The following is an 18,500-nucleotide window of genomic DNA, read 5'->3' as shown; positions in this document are numbered from 1 at the left end:
TTTATCTGAAACATTTTTCCAATAAACCAATATTTTCTGAGATAATTGGTGAAGATAATTAGCACATGAAATAAAATTCACCCTATACAGGATATAACAAAAAGGTTGTCCGCTACTTTAAGGATAAATAGTACACATCAAAATAATGAAAAAAGTTCTTATCAACATAGGTCCGCAAATGATCTTCTACCGAGTTATGGACATTATAACTTTGAAGCTTAATTGGAGAGATAAGGCTCTGTTGGATGTCCAAAGTATTATTACAAATTGAATAATGGATTGAGACCGCAATGCTTTGTACATGTAAATTTTAATACATATACTGTGTTGTGTGAATCGTAGAAAGTACTTGTTTGAATTTGACATGTCGGTGGCCACTCACGGGTGACAAGATATTCTAAGTGTGGCCTCCTCTAGGTGCCAGCTGTAAGGAGGATTAGGCGTAAAAATACTCGTTGAAATATAATTTCGCACGGTCAACAGCGATCGGCTCTTAATTAGCCCGTTTCCTTCCATGTGTGGACATTCAACAGAGCCTTATCTCTCCAACTAAATTAATTAGGTTTGTAATTAATCGTTAATAATGTCTTTTGAGAAGCAAGTGTCCTTGTATTGTTAATTATCATTTGTTATCAATCATGAATTTCGTTGATTTTAGATGAACATAAATATGAAGATCAAAGGAAAATCAAAAAATAGTATTATCTGTAACTATACCTATGATGGATATGTTTATAATATCAACAAATGTCTACGAGGTACGACATATAGATACTCTGCTCGTCGTACTACTGGATGCTGTAGATTGATAAAAGTTGGCGAAAGTGTTAAAGTGATCATTAATCCTTTTCATGATCATACATCTGATAATGCAAGAACGCAGAAATATTTATTGAAACAAGAGAAGTTACATTTACCTCGTAAAACATTACAAACTCCCAAATATATATTTGACGATGTTTCTCGAAGGTAACTATTACAAATCACAAAATATTAATATTTAACATTATACTATCATGTTTTAATTATAACTAATAATAATTAATCTCATGTTTGTAAAATGATTGATATATGACATATTTCAGAAATATTAAGGCAGCTACACTTATGACTTTCAAATCGATTAGAAGCCAACTAAATAGAGAAAGAATAAAGAGCAGGCCAAAGTTGCCACAATCTATAGCTACGCTCGCTGATGAATTGAACCATTATACACCAATATGTCATATTTACAAAGGGAGTGTAACCGCAAGTGATGGAAAAGAAGCATTTCTCTTCTCCGATGATAAACTGCTCACTGCACTTGAATTAGCCACTGAAATTTACTGTGATGGTACATTTTCTGTAAGTTTACATGGATGCTGGTTTCATCTGAACCAAGTATTTAAATTTAAAATTATTTCTTTAATTTATTTACTAATTACATTTTTTTATTAATTATTTATGCTTGTTATTGCAGGCACCACACAGAAAGTGGAATCATTTAGGTTTACGTAATTCTCCCAGTGTTATACTGTCTATGACAATGACAATACCATTGCTGCCAGAACAGTACTTTACAAAAGCCTATCATATATTATGCAATACCTGTGAAGAAAATGACCCTGACTATGAGAAGATAAAAGAATTCTTAATTTACGTTGAAAAGACGTGGTTATCTAAGGCTTTAAAAATAAGCGTGTATGAATGCCCTGTCAAAACAAACAATGCCGTTGAAAGTTTTTGTAATGTAATAAATAAAAAATTGGGCGACCATCATCCAAACATGTGGTTGTTTTTAGGTAGGTAAGATACAATAAATTATACTAAATTAATGTTGGAGATCGCAACAATTAGCATCGCGACAAAGTCGCGTTCGGCTGCATGTCAGCACATGCACGCTTGCCATAAATTTCGTTCTAATAATTATAAAGTGAAAGTGACTAATGTTCGCGTAAAATTGTCGCATGAGAATTGTCACGGAAATATTCGGTATAGCATGGATCTTTCGGGATTAGCTTTCTAGAAACTTTAACATTGTTATCAATAATAAAGTCAAACAACAACGCTAGAACAAAGGAACGATCCATGCTATACACAAAGCACTCGAAAACAGGTGACGACCCCGTCGGGTCGCCACGTGAAATCGGTGACGTCAGCTCCATGACGCGAGACTCCGACGGCCAATCACCCTCCCGAAATTCTGAGAAATCTGCAGGGAGGGAGTTTCGCCTCGGAGGAGTAAAAAGGACCGCCGCTGCGCCGCGGGATCGATTTCGCTCGCAGATCATAGAAAACCCGCTTTCGTACTCCGCTTTGCACAACGCTGTTCCGCGATTTGAACGTTTTCGCCGCATCGCTAGCCGTAGCTTCTGTGCGCGCTCCACGGCTTCCTTGGAAAAAGGGAAAGAACTGTAAATCCTTGTACATATTAGACATTATTAAATATATTTGTTTATTTTGCAATTCGGTACTTGTTCCTTGCTTTTTGTGGTCGTTTCGTTACCTCGCGCTATCTCGCGCAACCGCGTGCTCTCGAACAATTAATATCTACATTCTCTTAATAAAATAATAAAAAAAAAAGAATGTGCGCGAATGGGCTTGGGATTTAGAGTTCAAAGGTCAATGAGAGTTTATCCTTTTGTCACAAACGTCTATAATAGTCAATAATTACAACGGTATTTACAGCTATTTTACAAGTCTTATTCGATTATTCTCGCGGGCGAATGCGCGCGGAGAGAGCCGTCACTCGAAGCACGAGCTGGATTCCGAGAGCAGCGAAAAGGCGCTTTGAGACCGATCGAATAGTCGAACACGAGACGCGGAATCGTAATCGCTCGCTAATTCGGTATCGTCGTCGATTATCACCTTTTCTCTCTATATGACTCGGAAAAACGAATGTTCCTCGGCGCGCGGAGGGCCGGAGCTTTTATCAGCTCGCACTCCGCCTCCCCGTTCGCGCTCCGAAATTTCGCTGGGCCAATCGGCAATCGACACCCCGAGACGTACGTCACTCGACAATTTCAGCAGTCCTTGGGGCCGACGACCGATCAGCTGTTTTTGTATTTGTCTCTCTCTGTGTCCCGAGCGTTTACCTCTCGCTCGTTTACCTCTCGTATCGGTACACGCGGAAACGGCGTGACACTGTTTATGATCTCTCGCAACTTCTCGGAGACACGGCACTTATTCTTCGAAACGAGAATACATTTAGCTTGAAATATTCGAAATAATCCGATTACGTTGCTCGAGAAATTCTGCTATCATTCTGGCAGCAGTTCGATTTCGAACAAAGAAAAAGTAATAAATATTAATGCCGAGATAATATATAAATTAATTTTAATTATTTAATAATTTTAGAGAAACTAGGAAATGTCATAATGGATCAAACAATTGATTTAAAGCGTTTACACAATAATGAGGAAGTACGGTCTGTACGATCACGAAAGAGCATAGAAAAAGATGTGAAAATTTTTGAAGCACAAATCGATCTGATATCTGGAAGGTAAAACGGCACTTACTTTTTTATATTTATATTATTTTAGGTTAATATTGATATTGTATTTCACAATATTTTCTAGATTACCTCTTCAACAATTTCTACGTATGTTTATTGGTAAATTAGATGACTATCGTTGGAAGGAAAGTTTTACTGTCCAAAGTAAGTAGAAACAAATAATTGTAGCAATTATACGCATATCCAAATCTGAGTAAAAATTCTGTGGAGGATCTGAAGATACTTATACGAATCTTTGATTAATGAAACTGATTCTTTACCATGTAAAAATATAGCAACGAATAATTTACATTAGTACGGATATATTGTTACAGCGCAATATTAAAATACAGAAATTTTTGCTTAGAGATTCTGTAGTAAAGAATCAGGGAGTCGATTGTGTATCTTGAAATGAGATAAAAAATACAAAGGTGACGAAATTTATTAGAATGTCTATGATTTTGTTTGTCGAAATTTAGTAAGTCTGTTCATTTTTGTAATTTTTATCTTATTTTAATATACACAATCGACCCTCAAGGGACACAGCCATTCAGTGAGCGTTCGGTGATTTTTTAATACAATTTTTTGTTGCCTTTAGTTCTTTGCTGTATCTAAATATAGGAACTAATTATAATAAATAATGAATTACTGAGCGCTCACTGATCTGTTTTGTTTACTGAACGCGCCGAATGTTAGGCATTGATCATTCTCCTACTATTTTATAGTGTTCTTTATTTATCGTTTATTTGTCGGTCGTTTATATACCGCGGACCTACACAAACATTCACACATATGTACACACACACACACACACACACACACACACACACACACACACACACACACACACACACGCGCGCGCGCGCGCGCGCGCGGGCACGCACGCACACACACACACACACACACACACACACACACACAAAGGGAGAAGGAGAGAGAGAGAGAGAGAGAGAGAGAGAGAGACACTTCCGTTGCAAAATTATGGCTCCTGCATACGGGATGCGGTAACACTTGCCGCGCGGCGGAAGTTCGCGTCAGCCAACTAAATCTTTCGCCGCGAAAAAAGTTCTACTTTGATTGGCTAGGCTGCGTTCGGAAACATCACCCGGGTACACACGGGTATACTCCTTTCTCCTTCTAACTCGCTGAGATAGAAAGAGAAGGGAGTATACTCGTGTGCACTCGGGTGACGTTTCCGAACGCAGCCCTACTGCGTCGCTCCTTGCCGCGCGGCAATTGTTTTCGTATCTCGTGTGCAGGAACCATTACTCATCCGTTACAAAAGCTCTCATACATTTCCGTAAAAATTTCTTATTCGTTTCAAAAGCTATAATTAAGCCTTTTTATGGCTTTATAGGCAAAGTAATTATCGTCCAATGTAATTTGAAAGTGACAAATATAATTAGTGTTATTAAGTTACAAAACATGGAAGCAATTAAAGGCAAATTTAAAAACAGTACCGTCTACATTTATGAAGGATATACTTATCACATTGACAAACGTTTGGAAGGTACATACAGATGTTCGACTCGTCGTAACACTAGCTGTCAAGGATTAGCGATAGTCAGCGAAGATGGCCAAGTAACCGTTACCTCTTTGCATGATCATCCTCCTAATGACATGGTGGCACGTACATCAAAATTAAAACAAGAAATATATCGTCTTTGCCAAGAGAGTATACAGCCTATAAAAAAAATATTTGATGATGTGTGTGAAAGGTTAGTATAATAAACAAATAACATTTTTTTAAGCAATAGTTTCCAATTATTAATTATTACATTATTAGGCATTGCTTTGTACAGTAGGAATCAAAAATAAGTATTCAGTACTAAAATGTTACAAATTATAAATTTATTTAATGAAATAACAATAGTAGTAACGTAATGCATATATTTTAAAGATAACAAAATAGATAAATAATTATTAACAAAAAAAATTGCATTGTATCTTATTGCGGTTTGATTATATAATTTGATCACTTTTTATAAATAAGTAGTCATGTGACGAAATAACCTTCAAAAATTATCAAATATAAATAATTTAAAGCCATTCTGTATTCTTTAAGATTCTTTCTCTTTGATTTTGGTATTTTACGATCTAATTCATCCCATAAGTGCTATATAGGATAAATTAGATCGTAGAATACCAAAATCAAAGAGAAAGAATCTTAAAGAATACAGAACGACTGTATTTAAGAAATGAAGCAAAATTGACCAATATATGTTTTAGAAACATTAATTGATTCTATACCATGGCGTTTAAAGGCTGTGATCGAAGCAAAGGGAGGTTTAACACGCTACTAACTTTAAATTATTTATATTATATAATTTTTGAAGGTTGTTTCGTTACATGACTACTTATTTATAAAAAGTGATAAAATTATATAATCAAACCGCAATAAAATACAATGCAATTTTTTGTTAATAATTATTTATTTATTTTGTTATCTTTAAAATATATGCGTTACGTTACTACTATTCTGTTATTTCATTAAATAAATTTTTAATTTGTAACATTTTAGTACTGAATACTTATTTTTGTGTGATTCCTACTGTATATCAACTTTTTATTTCAGTGATCCTGAAGCAGCAATGCATTTAAGTTATCCTGCTATTAAAAGCACATTGAACAGAATGCGAGCTGCGTACAAACCGCCTGTACCAAATTCTTTCGCATCTCTCAGTTTGGAGCTTGAAAAGTATGATGCATGCAAAGATATCTATAAAGGGACTGTAATCGCAGAAGATGGTAGCATGGGATTTTTATTTTCAAACAATGAATTGCTTAATGCGTTGAATGAAAGTACAGAATTATTTGTTGATGGAACATTTTCGGTAACTTCAGTAATTATTCACTCGTCACAAACAAATGAATTTTATATAATTTGTTAACAATTAATATATTTACAGATTGTTCCTCGGAAACCGAATATAATTCAGTTATATACCATTCATATTCGTTATATGAATACGGTAAGTTGTAAGTTTTAAAAAAATTGCATACTTTTCTTGTCTAGAAATCATGTGTCAAATTATTTACATGTCAATATTTCACAGGGAATTGCAACCATCTTTGTTTTATGTGTATCGCGAACTAAAGCTCTTTATCGAGCAATTTGGGAAAAGATAATTGAGCTTGCCCCAGCACTACAGAACAATGTAAAATTCATTATGGGAGATTACGAAAAAGCAGCGATAGCTACGTTATCTGAATTTTTCCCTGTAGCTGCAATACATGGATGTTGGTTCCATTTTAACCAGGTATACTTGCAATATAAAAGTTTGACGTTTCTTTGCTACATGTTATATTGTATACAGTGTGTCCCTGACCTACCATGCCACCCATTAATGACAGATACTTGAGATCATTTGAGACGAAATTAACACCAAAAGACCGAGGCTATAATAGTTTTTAAATGAGAAGTGTTCAAAACTGATCAATCAAATTGTCCGAAACTTGTGCGCTCAGTCATGTCCCAACAGGTGCATCCAGGAGCATAACCGCTCACTGAGCTGCTAAGTAGCAATTAAGTGTGATTGGTTAGATCCAAAGAACCAATCACATTCTATTGCTACTTAGCAGCTCAGTGAGCGGTCATGCTCCTGAATGCACCCATTGCATAGTAGTAAAGCATAGAGATATAAGAAGAGTGCGCGAGCGAGCTGAAAAAGCGAAATAGAAATAGAAAGAGAAAGCTGCATATAGACCCCTTCTGTCTTTGTTTCGCATGCGCGCGTAGACAAAGACAGAAAGGGCCTATATGCAGCGTTCTTTTTCTATTCCTATATCGCAGCCTCTTACGTGCTAGCATATGACTCGCGCACTTTATTCTTATATCTCTATGTAGTGAAGATATCAATTTATTCATTCTTCCCTATTTACTCATTCTTTCTCTAGAACTAAAACACCTTCACTACTATGGCTGCATTCCGATATTGACTGTCAGTACTGCAAATCTATATTTTACGTCACGTATACTATAGATTTTCAGTGCTGAAAGTTGCTGACAGTGAATATCGGAATGCAGCCTATGCAATGGGACATGACCAAGCGCGCAAATTTTGGACAATTTGATTGGCCAACTTTGAACACTTCTCATTTAAAAACTTACAGTCTCGGCATTTTAATGACAAGGTTTTCGTCTCAAAATAATCTCAGGTATCTGCCATTAACAGGTAACACAACAGGTCTGGTATACTCTGTATATTATTATATTAGGGGTGGGATCAAGTTCAATATGTTAAAAATCTGAGTCCAATCCAATAATAATTATATTACATTTTCTTAGATTCGAGTAAAATTTATAAGAAATAATATTTCATACACTGTACTTGTAAAGTAATTGAATCCCAAGTTAGTTAGTTTTGAATTTTAGAATAAGTGCTTGCAGGATTTAAAATGTAATTATCTAGTAGTTTCTATCATAAAGAATCAAATCTTTTACAAGTAGTATTCGAATATTTTATCATAATATAGTTATAATGTAAAATTGTAATAAAGAGATATTTGTGTGTACACACATATTATGCTTTACAATTAAATTTCTAGTAAAGTACTCATAGAAGGTTCGAACGTATTTGATCTGTACTCCGTCTAACGAGAGATTGAGTAGATTATGGAAGTAAACTCGTCCGTCTCGCGCAGGTCTCCGCTCACAAAACATCTATTTACATATGTTACATATACGGTACGCCAGTCTCTAGGGACTTTACCCCCACTTTGCTCGCCTATGCGCAGAACCACTCTCAATCTCGTTGGACGGAGTATAGGTTCGAGTCTATTTGGAAGTAACATTCTTGTTTTTTGAGGTATCATAGAGAGTTCGAACCCATTTCGTCCAGGGGATCGATTGTGTATTTTGAAACAAGGTGAAAATTACAAAAGTGGGCAGATTTACTAGATTTCAACAAATAAAATTGTAGATACTCTAATAAATTTCCTCACTTTTGAAATTTTCACCTTGTTTCAAGATACGCAATCGAGCCCCTAATTCGAGTATACTTAATCTAAAATACTTATACTATTGCCTATATTTTTCGAAGTGATCACAGAGAGTTCGAAATTGGGCCAACAGATTCGAACCCACTTGTAAGATATTTAATTCATTAATTATTCTATTAATATTGAGTATTTATATGTGGTGTATATATATTTTATTATTTATATATATTGCAGTCTTAATCCTATATACGTAATACGAATATGCAGAGTATGTAAAATTAAATAAAATTAATAAAATATTTTAATAAAAATTAAATATTTTCAGTCGATACTGCGCAAATGGCGACAATTGAAATTAACTAATGCTCCGAAAACTTTAATATCAATGGCAATGTCCGTTCCATTAGTGCCGCACATTAAATTTGAAGAAGCATTCGCAATATTGCAACGTACTGCTGATAATATGTGCGATGATCATCCTGCTGTATTACAGTTTATGTCATATATGCGTAATACATGGCAAAACATATCTGAAAAAGTTTCAGTCTACAACTGCCCTGTGCGAACTAACAATCTAGTGGAAAGCTTCCACAACCAAGCATCCAAACATTTCGGCAAGCATACAAATTTATGGATATTTATAGGTACATTATTTTTTTTATTTTATATGTATTACGATAAACTGTAACTAACAACAGGAAAATTTAACAGGTTGTTAAGGTTCCTAGGCTTTCGCCACGGTCATATGGGATCGTGACGTTAGAGGCGAGAAAAGACACGTTGAGAATTCTTTCGTCCAATTTCTAAAGGTTGAAGTACACTTCAAAAAAAGTATTACATTCATTTTACGGCTGCTTATTAACTGTCAAGCGAAAGGGATAGACCTCGGAATATTTTTGAAGTTTACTAAAATGATCTAAAGTGTTATTTTATGCAAATATCTTTTTATTAGGAAATTGCAAGCAAGAATTCTCAGCGTGTCATTTCTAGCCTCTAACGTCACGATCCCATATGTAGTAGAAATACACGTCGTCAATCACAACGAACTATAAGGACGAGTCTTCTCTCAGAAAATGTTGGATCAGTTGAAAGTGGATCTGAAGGGCACCATAATTGTGAGATTTCTGGTACTTCAACACCTGAAAGGATCTTGCCAGCAAGAGTAACAGAATATTCGCCAGAACATTCTCTAAATGGTAAATAAATCATAAAATTTTCGCTTATGAATATATTTAATTTGTAATTATATTGTATAATTACTCAAATCCAAATACATTTTAGATACATATATGTTATATACAGGATGATTCAGGACCTCTGCAACAAACTCTGAGGAACAATATGTCTCGCAGAAAGGATTATTTTTTGCCAAGCAACCCATGTTCTCTGACGCGTCGTTTAGAAGCTACACGACCACGCAGACAGGTCTTAGGTGACATTTATTATAATTATGAGATAAATTATTCATTTATTGTTTCAAGTACACTTGCAGACAGTTTACAGAAGGCGGTCCAAGTGTCTACCCTGAACCTAATTGCATTCATGATACCATCGTAACATTGATTGTCGAACTCTATCGAACCTTTGAGGTCATGTTGCGGCCAATCTGTAGCGCAATCAGGTTCAAGGTAGACACTTTGAAAACCTTCTGTAAACTGCCTGCCAATGTACTAAATAATTTATCTCATAGTTGTAATAAATGTCACCTATAACTTGTCTGCGCGGTCGCATAGCTCCGAAATGACACATCAAAGAACATTGGTTGCTTGACAAAAAATGATCCTTTCTGCGAGATCTATCATTTCTCCGAGTTTGTGGCAGAGGTCTTGAACTACCTTGTGTATGTATATATTATCAAGTCCATATCTTTATCATTTGTCCCTCTTAAAAGCATACAATTTTTGCTTGAATCATTTTTTTTTCTAAAACTATGATTTTTCTAAAACGTGATATCGAGATATTTGAGTAATATATATACAGGATGTCCTATTTTAATCGATAACCCAAAAACTTTTTATTTGTGATTTTAGAAAGAAATACTTCAGACGAAAGTTGTTTGGTTTAAAGAGGGACATATAATTCTAATTCATACGTGTCATACATGTCGTTATTTTCAAGAAATTTTAAGGGAGACGAATTTTTTAAATAAAACAATTTTTTCTTTCAAATAAAAGTTGTAGATCTCGTCGAAACGTTTTCAAAACACTATAATAAAGCTCTTTTTGCATTAAGAATTTTCTGATATTTCTAATTTTGTCATATTTTTATTATAAAATTTAATATAAAATATGAAATATCTCGTAAAGTATTCTCTTTTCCATGACTCTGCCTTGATACTTTTATACGCAGAATAATGAGAGAAACCGATTGTTGTAAAAAAAAAAAAAAATTATTTTGAAAATTTTTATTACATATTGTAGACGCATTTAATTTTACAAAATTGCAAATGTAGAAGTTAATATTATTAAATTCCTTTCATTATTCTACGTATAAAAGTATCAAGGTAAAGTCATCGAAAAGAGAATATTTTACGAGATATTTCATATCTTATATTAAAATATCATGAAAACTTTGAAATATCTCAAAAAATTCTTAACGAAAGAGAGTTTTATTATAGTGTATGGCTGAGTCGCGAATTTCATACCATTTAAACTTTTCTTATTTAAAAACTATTATAGCCTCGGCATTTTGTTTTGAAAACGTCTCGATAAGGGCTATAAGAATATGCAATAAAAAATGGAAAGTTCCATTTAAGAAAACATTTCTCGATTACATTACCTGGCTTTGAGAAGGTCACTCAAGGTCAAGTCCATATTTTCATCGTCTGTTTTCCTTGAAACCATACAATTTTTGTCAGGAACATTTTTTTCTACAACGTGATATCGAGATATTTGACTATCAAAAATAAAATGGAATACCCTGTATATGGGGCATTTAAATTGAGACGCCTAAATATCTAACAAAGCAAAATAGAAAAAAAATGTTTCAGACAAAAGTTATAAGGTTTAAAAAGATACATTTAAAAGCAATATTAGTTCGACCATAAGTGGCGTTACTAAAGTCAAGTTAAAGTCAACTTAATTTTTTTAAATAGAAACCCTTATTTTTTATTGTATCATCTTTTTCTACTAATAAATTTCAACAACTTTTGTTTAAAACATTTTTTTATTTGCTTAATACTTTTTGAGATATACAAGAAAAACTAACTTTTTCGATATTTAGTTTAAGATATTTCGATAATTGTTTGTCGGAGAAAAAAGCAATAAAGGACTTTTTGACTTAATTTGGTCTTACAAGAAGAAGAAATAAAAATTTTCCGAAATTTGTGACCTCAGTCATGTCACATTGCACAGCAGGGAAGGTATTTTTAAACGCATCAATTCTATTCGTGAAACTGATATAGATATAGAAAATTCCTTGAAAACACTTTCACTACTATGTAATGTGACATGACTGAGCGCGCGAATTTCATACCATTTTAATTGATCTTTAAACTTTTCTCATTTAAAAACTATTATAGCCTCGGCATTTTGGTATTAGGATTTTCTTTTCAAAATGATCTCAGGAATCTGGTATTAACAGGTAGCACATCAGGTCTGGGATACCATGTATACTTCATGTGTGTATGTGTGTGTATTTATACATAATTTCAGATGTTGCCGAAAACGTATTCAATGTTCCTGAGGACGATTACGGATATTAGTACAAAGATGTGACAAACGTTGTAAACAATTCTTTACCATATTTTCCTGTACAACAGTATTCATTAACTCGGGTGACCATTAAACTCGGGTGACAAAGAAGGAAATGAAAGGCCCGAAGGAACTTGCGTTATATGTTTAGATCTGAAAGCAAATCGATTAATTATACCATGTGGTCACATGTGTGTGTGTGCAGCTTGTGCTGATGTCTTTACAGCAGATACGTGCAATGATGATAAAAATGTCCAATTTGTAAAGAACAAGTGCAAAATATCATTCGAGTTATTGTGCCATAAACTAAAATTTTTTAATTTATTTAAACTGATTCACTTGTTTTCTTCAGTTTTATTATAATTGCGAGTTTTTTATTTGTATTAATACTGGAATTAATATTATATATGTATATATATATAGGCAAGACAGGTAATCTTTCGAGCCAGTGAAGGCAAGAGAGACAGATTGTCCGGCCAGTGAAGGCAAGAGAGACAGACTATCCAGCTAGCGAAAAAAAAATTATTCTGTATTTACTGGCCGGACAATCTGTCTCTCTTGCCTTCACTGGCCGGACAATCTGTCTCTCTTGCCTTCACTGGCCGGACAGTCTGTCTCTTTTGCCTTCACTGGCTGGACAGTCTGTCTCTCTTGCCTTCACTGGCCGGACAGTCTTTTCTCTCTTGCCTTCACTGGCCGGACAGTCTGTCTCTCCTGCCTTCACTGGCTGGACAGTTTGTCTCTCTTGCCTTCACTGGCCGGACAATCTGTCTCTCTTGCCTTCACTGGCCGGACAATCTGTCTCTTGCCTTCACTGGCCGGACAGTCTGTCTCTTTTGCCTTCACTGGCTGGACAGTCTGTCTCTCTTGCCTTCACTGGCCGGACAGTCTGTCTCTCTTGCCTTCACTGGCTGGACAGTTTGTCTCTCTTGCCTTCACTGGCCGGACAATCTGTCTCTCTTGCCTTCACTGGCTCGAAAGACTACCTGTCTTGCCTTCACTTACTTATTCAAAAATTATTCTGTATTCACTGAAAAAATCATATTTGATCAACCACGTTCAAATTTTGTCACCGCAATAACGAAATTATAGTCAAAAATAAAAAATAATGAAAATTCTTAAAAATTTGAAAAAGTAAAAAAAAAGCAATTAAAAAATACCGTAACACTCAAATTAATAATAATTAGAACGAGTCTGTATGATTTGAATATTGACGTCATTATTTTTTAACATTTTTCGAATATACAGCCGCCATATTGGGTTTCGTTATATTCAAATACGACGTCCCAATTGTTAATTTATGATCAACATCTTAAAATGTATCATGATATAAATTTTCATGAAAATTGAACGCAGTTTGTACGTTTTTAAAGAACGAAATAGTTATTTTTTAGCATTTCACGGATAATTTGGCCGCCATATTGGTTTTGGACAAACTAAAAATTATTTTTTCCATGGATTCAATGCTAACTACTAAATAAACACATTAACACATTTTTCTATGACAGTCTATAACTTCCAAGTAACGATTTCATCTGTCGTACCTCGTTACCCGCAGACTTCGGCCACCATATTGGGGTCCGCCATGTTGATTTTTCAAAAGGCCGCAGCTCTACTAAAACTACATATGTGTAGCTATAAAATGAGCCCCGAAAGAATTTTTTAGGTGACTCCAATTTTTGGACAGAGGGGGTGTCTGATTTCACGGAGAATGCCCCATATATATATATATATATACAGGGTGAATCTTAATGGATGCACCAACTTTTTACCATAGGAGATGAGTTACCGACCGCAACTGTAATCAACCGAACAATCCATAGGTGACGCCAGCTTGAATCGACCGCTTCGATCGACGAGTCCGAGATGATGTACAGGCAAGTTAAAAACTGTGAATCAAATAACGTATATCGTATGTACATACTTTTCTAATATATCCAACTGTCTTACGCATTTTTCTTTTTACATATAATTTTATTTAATAACACGATTTCTTATTATTCTCCATCTATGCGCAACGTATTTACCGCATGTACTACGTTTACGCGAGCGTTACTTTGGTAGTAACTTACGATAATTCACTCGTTTACGCAGAGTAAATTATCGTAAGTTACTACAAAATTTCCTTTACGCGAAGAAATTATCGAAAGTTACTACAGAAGTAACGCTCGCGTAAACATAGTAATAGAAAGAAATATCTTTTGTATCTGTTTCTACGTTTACGCGAACGATTACTTCTGTAGTAACTTACGATAATTCATTCGTTTACGCAAAGTAAATTATCATAAGTTACCACAAAATTCTGTTTACGCGTAAGAATTATCGTAAGTTACTACAGAAGTAACGCTCGCGTAAACGTAGTAAGAGTATCTTTTTTATACAATTTTTTTTTAAATATTTATATTTTAATACAGTTTTATTTGGTGGCGATTTCTTTTCACGCTTACGCGGAACATTTTAGCGCGTAAAAAAAGAGTTGGATATAAGCGGAAAAAAAATAAAAATATTCTACCATTCTTATACAAAATTAAGCATTTTCTATAAAAAATATTCTACTGTATACATTATGGATATAAAAGTAATAATGTGAAAAATTAGAAATAATAACAGTGGACTTCCGCACCACCCTTGAGGTACCACCAATGGCGCGTTAGGTTTTTTTAAAGTGGACCTTCGCCTGGAGCCATATTGTACCACATCTTTAGACCTTTTCAGTAAAAAAGTTCAAATAGATACATTGATGTCATATTGCGTAAGAGCGCACGCAGATGAAAAATTACATCAACATGTGACCGTGCGCAACACATCACCAATTTATCATATTTTTACTTTAGTATGTGCTCGAAATGGCCCCCCTCCATCCTCTCACAAAATGTAGCCCTTGTCAAAATTGCACGACGCACCCGGCGCAAGACCTGTGGAGTTATTGCACGGCAAGCTCGTACAATTCGATCCCTCAGATCTTGAGCATTAGCAGGTCGCGTTGCGTAAACTTGCTGCTTAAGATGACCCCACAGAAAAAAGTCTAGCGATGTGAGGTCTGGTGAACGCAATGGCCATTCGTGAGGACCATGAAGTCCGATCCAACGGTTACCGAATTTCTCCTTTAATAATTCCTTTGTTGCCCTGGCAGTGTGTGCTGGATGGCCATCCTGTTGGAACCACATGTTAGCACGTAATTCCAACGGCACCTCATCCAACAAGTCAACAAGTTCATTGTTGAGAAATCTTCGGTATCGGTCACCATCGACCCTATCATCAATAAAATGTGGCCCAATGATGTGGTCTCCGAGAATACCCGCCCAAACGTTCACCGACCACCTGACTTGTGTATGCGCTTGCTGCATCCAGTGAGGATTCTCAGTGGCCCAATAATGCGAGTTATGGCGGTTGACTTTGCCATCATTATGGAAAATACATTCGTCCGAAAACAGAATGTATTTCGAAAAATAATAATTTTCCTCACTCACATTAAGGAGCCATTGACAATACCTCAATCTGCGAGGTTTATCATTTGCAAGCAACTCTTGAGTCAGGGTTACCTTGTAGGGATGGAAGTGAGCCGATTTCAAAGCCCTACATACTGTTGCCTGGCTGACTCCTTGATACCGCGCGACGTCTCGTGTACTAATTTCTGGGTCATTAGTGACCTCTTCTAATATCCGTGCGGTATTTATGCGCGGTGGTCGTCCTGTACGAGGCAATAAAAGTAAGAGAATACAATTTTAAATTATTTTATTAGAAGATCTTAGAAATAAATATGTACCTGCAGGCTTAACAGGTCTAAATTGACCATTTTTTCGCAACCGCGCTTCCAGCCTCAAAAAAAATGTATGATGTGGCTGTCTTCGCTCTGGGTATCTACGAGCATAAGCTCTCGCAGTTTCCCGCAATTGTCGGCCGCATATAGCGTACAAAAAAACCATGTCGCACATCTCATTATTTGTAAAATTGTGAGCCATGTTGACCGCACGTTCTATCACGTTTACGAAACACACGGGATCGAAGCGAGACACGGAATGAACAATTTGCTAGGATAAAGCTGTAGAAACAACGCAGAAACAGTGAAAGAAATAATTGAAGATCGACAGAATTCTGACAGAAAACTATCTTCTATTTCCGACTGAAAGTTTATGCTTTAAAATACCCAGAGCAGAAGTAACCAAGCCACATATTTTCGATGAGGCTACAGACTAGTTGTAGCTGTGAAAAAATGGTCAATTTTTCTGAATTGTTTAAATACATATTTATTTCTAAGATTTTATGGTAAAATGATTTTAAATATTTTGTTCTTTTATCATTATTTCCATAGCTTTTTTCGTACAACACGAACACCGCGCATAAAAATGGCGCAAATAGAAGAAATGATTATAATATCGACGACCTAATAATTAACGCACAAGCCATCACGCGGTAGGAATCAAGGAATCAACTAGAAAATTATATGTAAAACTTTTGATATCAGTTTATTTTTATTCTTGTGGGATTATCTTAAGCACACTGAAAGCCGGAAAACAATAATAGTCTCTGAATTTTTGTTCATTCTCAATTTTTATTCTCAATACATAGATCCTCACTTAAAATAAAAGTAATTCTACTGAAAAACACAGTAATATCTAAAGATTAAGATCGTAAGCGATACTGTCTGACAGAAATAATAGAAAAGAAATAATTGTTGAGAAGTTCCGTTATTCAATCATGTGCGATTCTGTAACCATTAAATACTGTTGGCTCTTTATATTCGTTTTATCGCGCGAGTTCAGAGCAGTTCAGAGAGATTCATAACAGTTATTGTAGAATAGATTGTTAGCTCAGCGTTAGCGTATTAAACTGTCATTCCGGAATCTTAGGTTTGAATCTCGTCTCCCGTCAATGTATTTTCAAAAATTGTAAAACAGTGCGTAATTTTAATTAATAAAATAGAATATGCGAAACCACAAATACAAATTAAACTATAAAAATATTCAAAAAAATAAGACCTATTTGAAAATATAAAAAGAATCTTTTTTTTTAATTATTGCACCGGAATCATTACTGATTTTTATCGTAATGGTTACTGTGAGATCCGTACTGGTTACTGAAAGAATGTTTACTGTTAGTAGCGCGTAATGGTTAATGTAAGAAAGATTAAAAGTTGAGAGTGAACACAAATACAGGAATTATTACTGTTTTTCGGCTCCTAGTGCAGTAATTAAGTTTGCACAACGCGACTTGCTAGTGCTCAAGACGTAAAGGATTTAATTGTACGAGCTTGTCGTGCAATAAGTCCACGGGTCTTGCCCCGGGTGCATCGTGTAATTTAAAAAAATGCTACATTTTGTGAGAGGCTGGAGGGAAACCATTTCGAGCACGCATACTGAGGTAAAAACATGATAAATTGGTAATGTGTTGCGCACGGTCACACGTTGATATAATTTTTCATCTGTGCGTTTTTACACGCAGTATGACTTTAGTACATCTGTTTAAACCTTTATACTGAAAAAGGTCTAAAAATGTGGTACAATACGGGTCCAGGCGAAAAAACCTAAAGCGCTATTGGTGGTACCTCAAGGGTGGTGCGGAAGTCCACTGTTATTATTTCTAATTTTTCACATTATTACTTTTATATCCATAATGTATACAGTAGAATATTTTTTATAGAAAATGCTTAATTTTGTATAAGAATGGTAGAATATTTTTATTTTTTTTTCCGCTTATATCCAACTCTTTTTTTACGCGCTAAAATGTTCCGCGTAAGCGTGAAAAGAAATCGCCACCAAATAAAACTGTATTAAAATATAAATATTTAAAAAAAAATTGTATAAAAAAGATACTCTTACTACGTTTACGCGAGCGTTACTTCTGTAGTAACTTACGATAATTCTTACGCGTAAACAGAATTTTGTGGTAACTTATGATAATTTACTTTGCGTAAACGAATGAATTATCGTAAGTTACTACAGAAGTAATCGTTCGCGTAAACGTAGAAACAGATACAAAAGATATTTCTTTCTATTACTATGTTTACGCGAGCGTTACTTCTGTAGTAACTTTCGATAATTTCTTCGCGTAAAGGAAATTTTGTAGTAACTTACGATAATTTACTCTGCGTAAACGAGTGAATTATCGTAAGTTACTACCAAAGTAACGCTCGCGTAAACGTAGTACATGCGGTAAATACGTTGCGCATAGATGGAGAATAATAAGAAATCGTGTTATTAAATAAAATTATATGTAAAAAGAAAAATGCGTAAGACAGTTGGATATATTAGAAAAGTATGTACATACGATATACGTTATTTGATTCACAGTTTTTAACTTGCCTGTACATCATCTCGGACTCGTCGATCGAAGCGGTCGATTCAAGCTGGCGTCACCTATGGATTGTTCGGTTGATTACAGTTGCGGTCGGTAAC

General features: G+C 35.0%; 1 protein-coding gene across 3 annotated transcripts; it reads left to right on the top strand.

Annotated features, from left to right (window-relative positions):
- The first annotated feature begins 655 nt into the window (after positions 1-655).
- Positions 656-12,183, top strand: LOC139824004 (uncharacterized). 3 transcript variants are annotated; one of them, XR_011734964.1, is made up of 12 exons: positions 656-969; positions 1,086-1,344; positions 1,460-1,781; positions 3,337-3,481; positions 3,558-3,637; positions 4,983-5,190; positions 6,048-6,306; positions 6,382-6,444; positions 6,529-6,732; positions 8,739-9,057; positions 9,125-9,609; positions 12,067-12,183. XR_011734964.1 is itself a non-coding variant. In XM_071796499.1 (11 exons), the coding sequence occupies exons 1-11, from the start codon at positions 659-661 to the stop codon at positions 9,130-9,132; spliced, it is 2,178 nt and encodes a 725-aa protein (XP_071652600.1). In that variant the 5' UTR covers positions 656-658; the 3' UTR covers positions 9,133-9,839. The 3 variants fall into 3 exon arrangements, 2 of the variants coding, with proteins under 2 accessions (XP_071652600.1, XP_071652601.1); XM_071796499.1 differs by lacking the exon at positions 12,067-12,183 and having other exon boundaries at positions 9,125-9,839; XM_071796500.1 differs by lacking the exons at positions 8,739-9,057; positions 9,125-9,609; positions 12,067-12,183 and adding an exon at positions 8,515-8,527.
- Positions 12,184-18,500: the final 6,317 nt, after the last annotated feature.

This window comes from Temnothorax longispinosus, unplaced genomic scaffold (assembly GCF_030848805.1).
Source record: "Temnothorax longispinosus isolate EJ_2023e unplaced genomic scaffold, Tlon_JGU_v1 HiC_scaffold_24, whole genome shotgun sequence".
NCBI lineage: Eukaryota > Metazoa > Arthropoda > Insecta > Hymenoptera > Formicidae > Temnothorax > Temnothorax longispinosus.
This window is presented reverse-complemented; position numbering and strand designations above follow the sequence as displayed.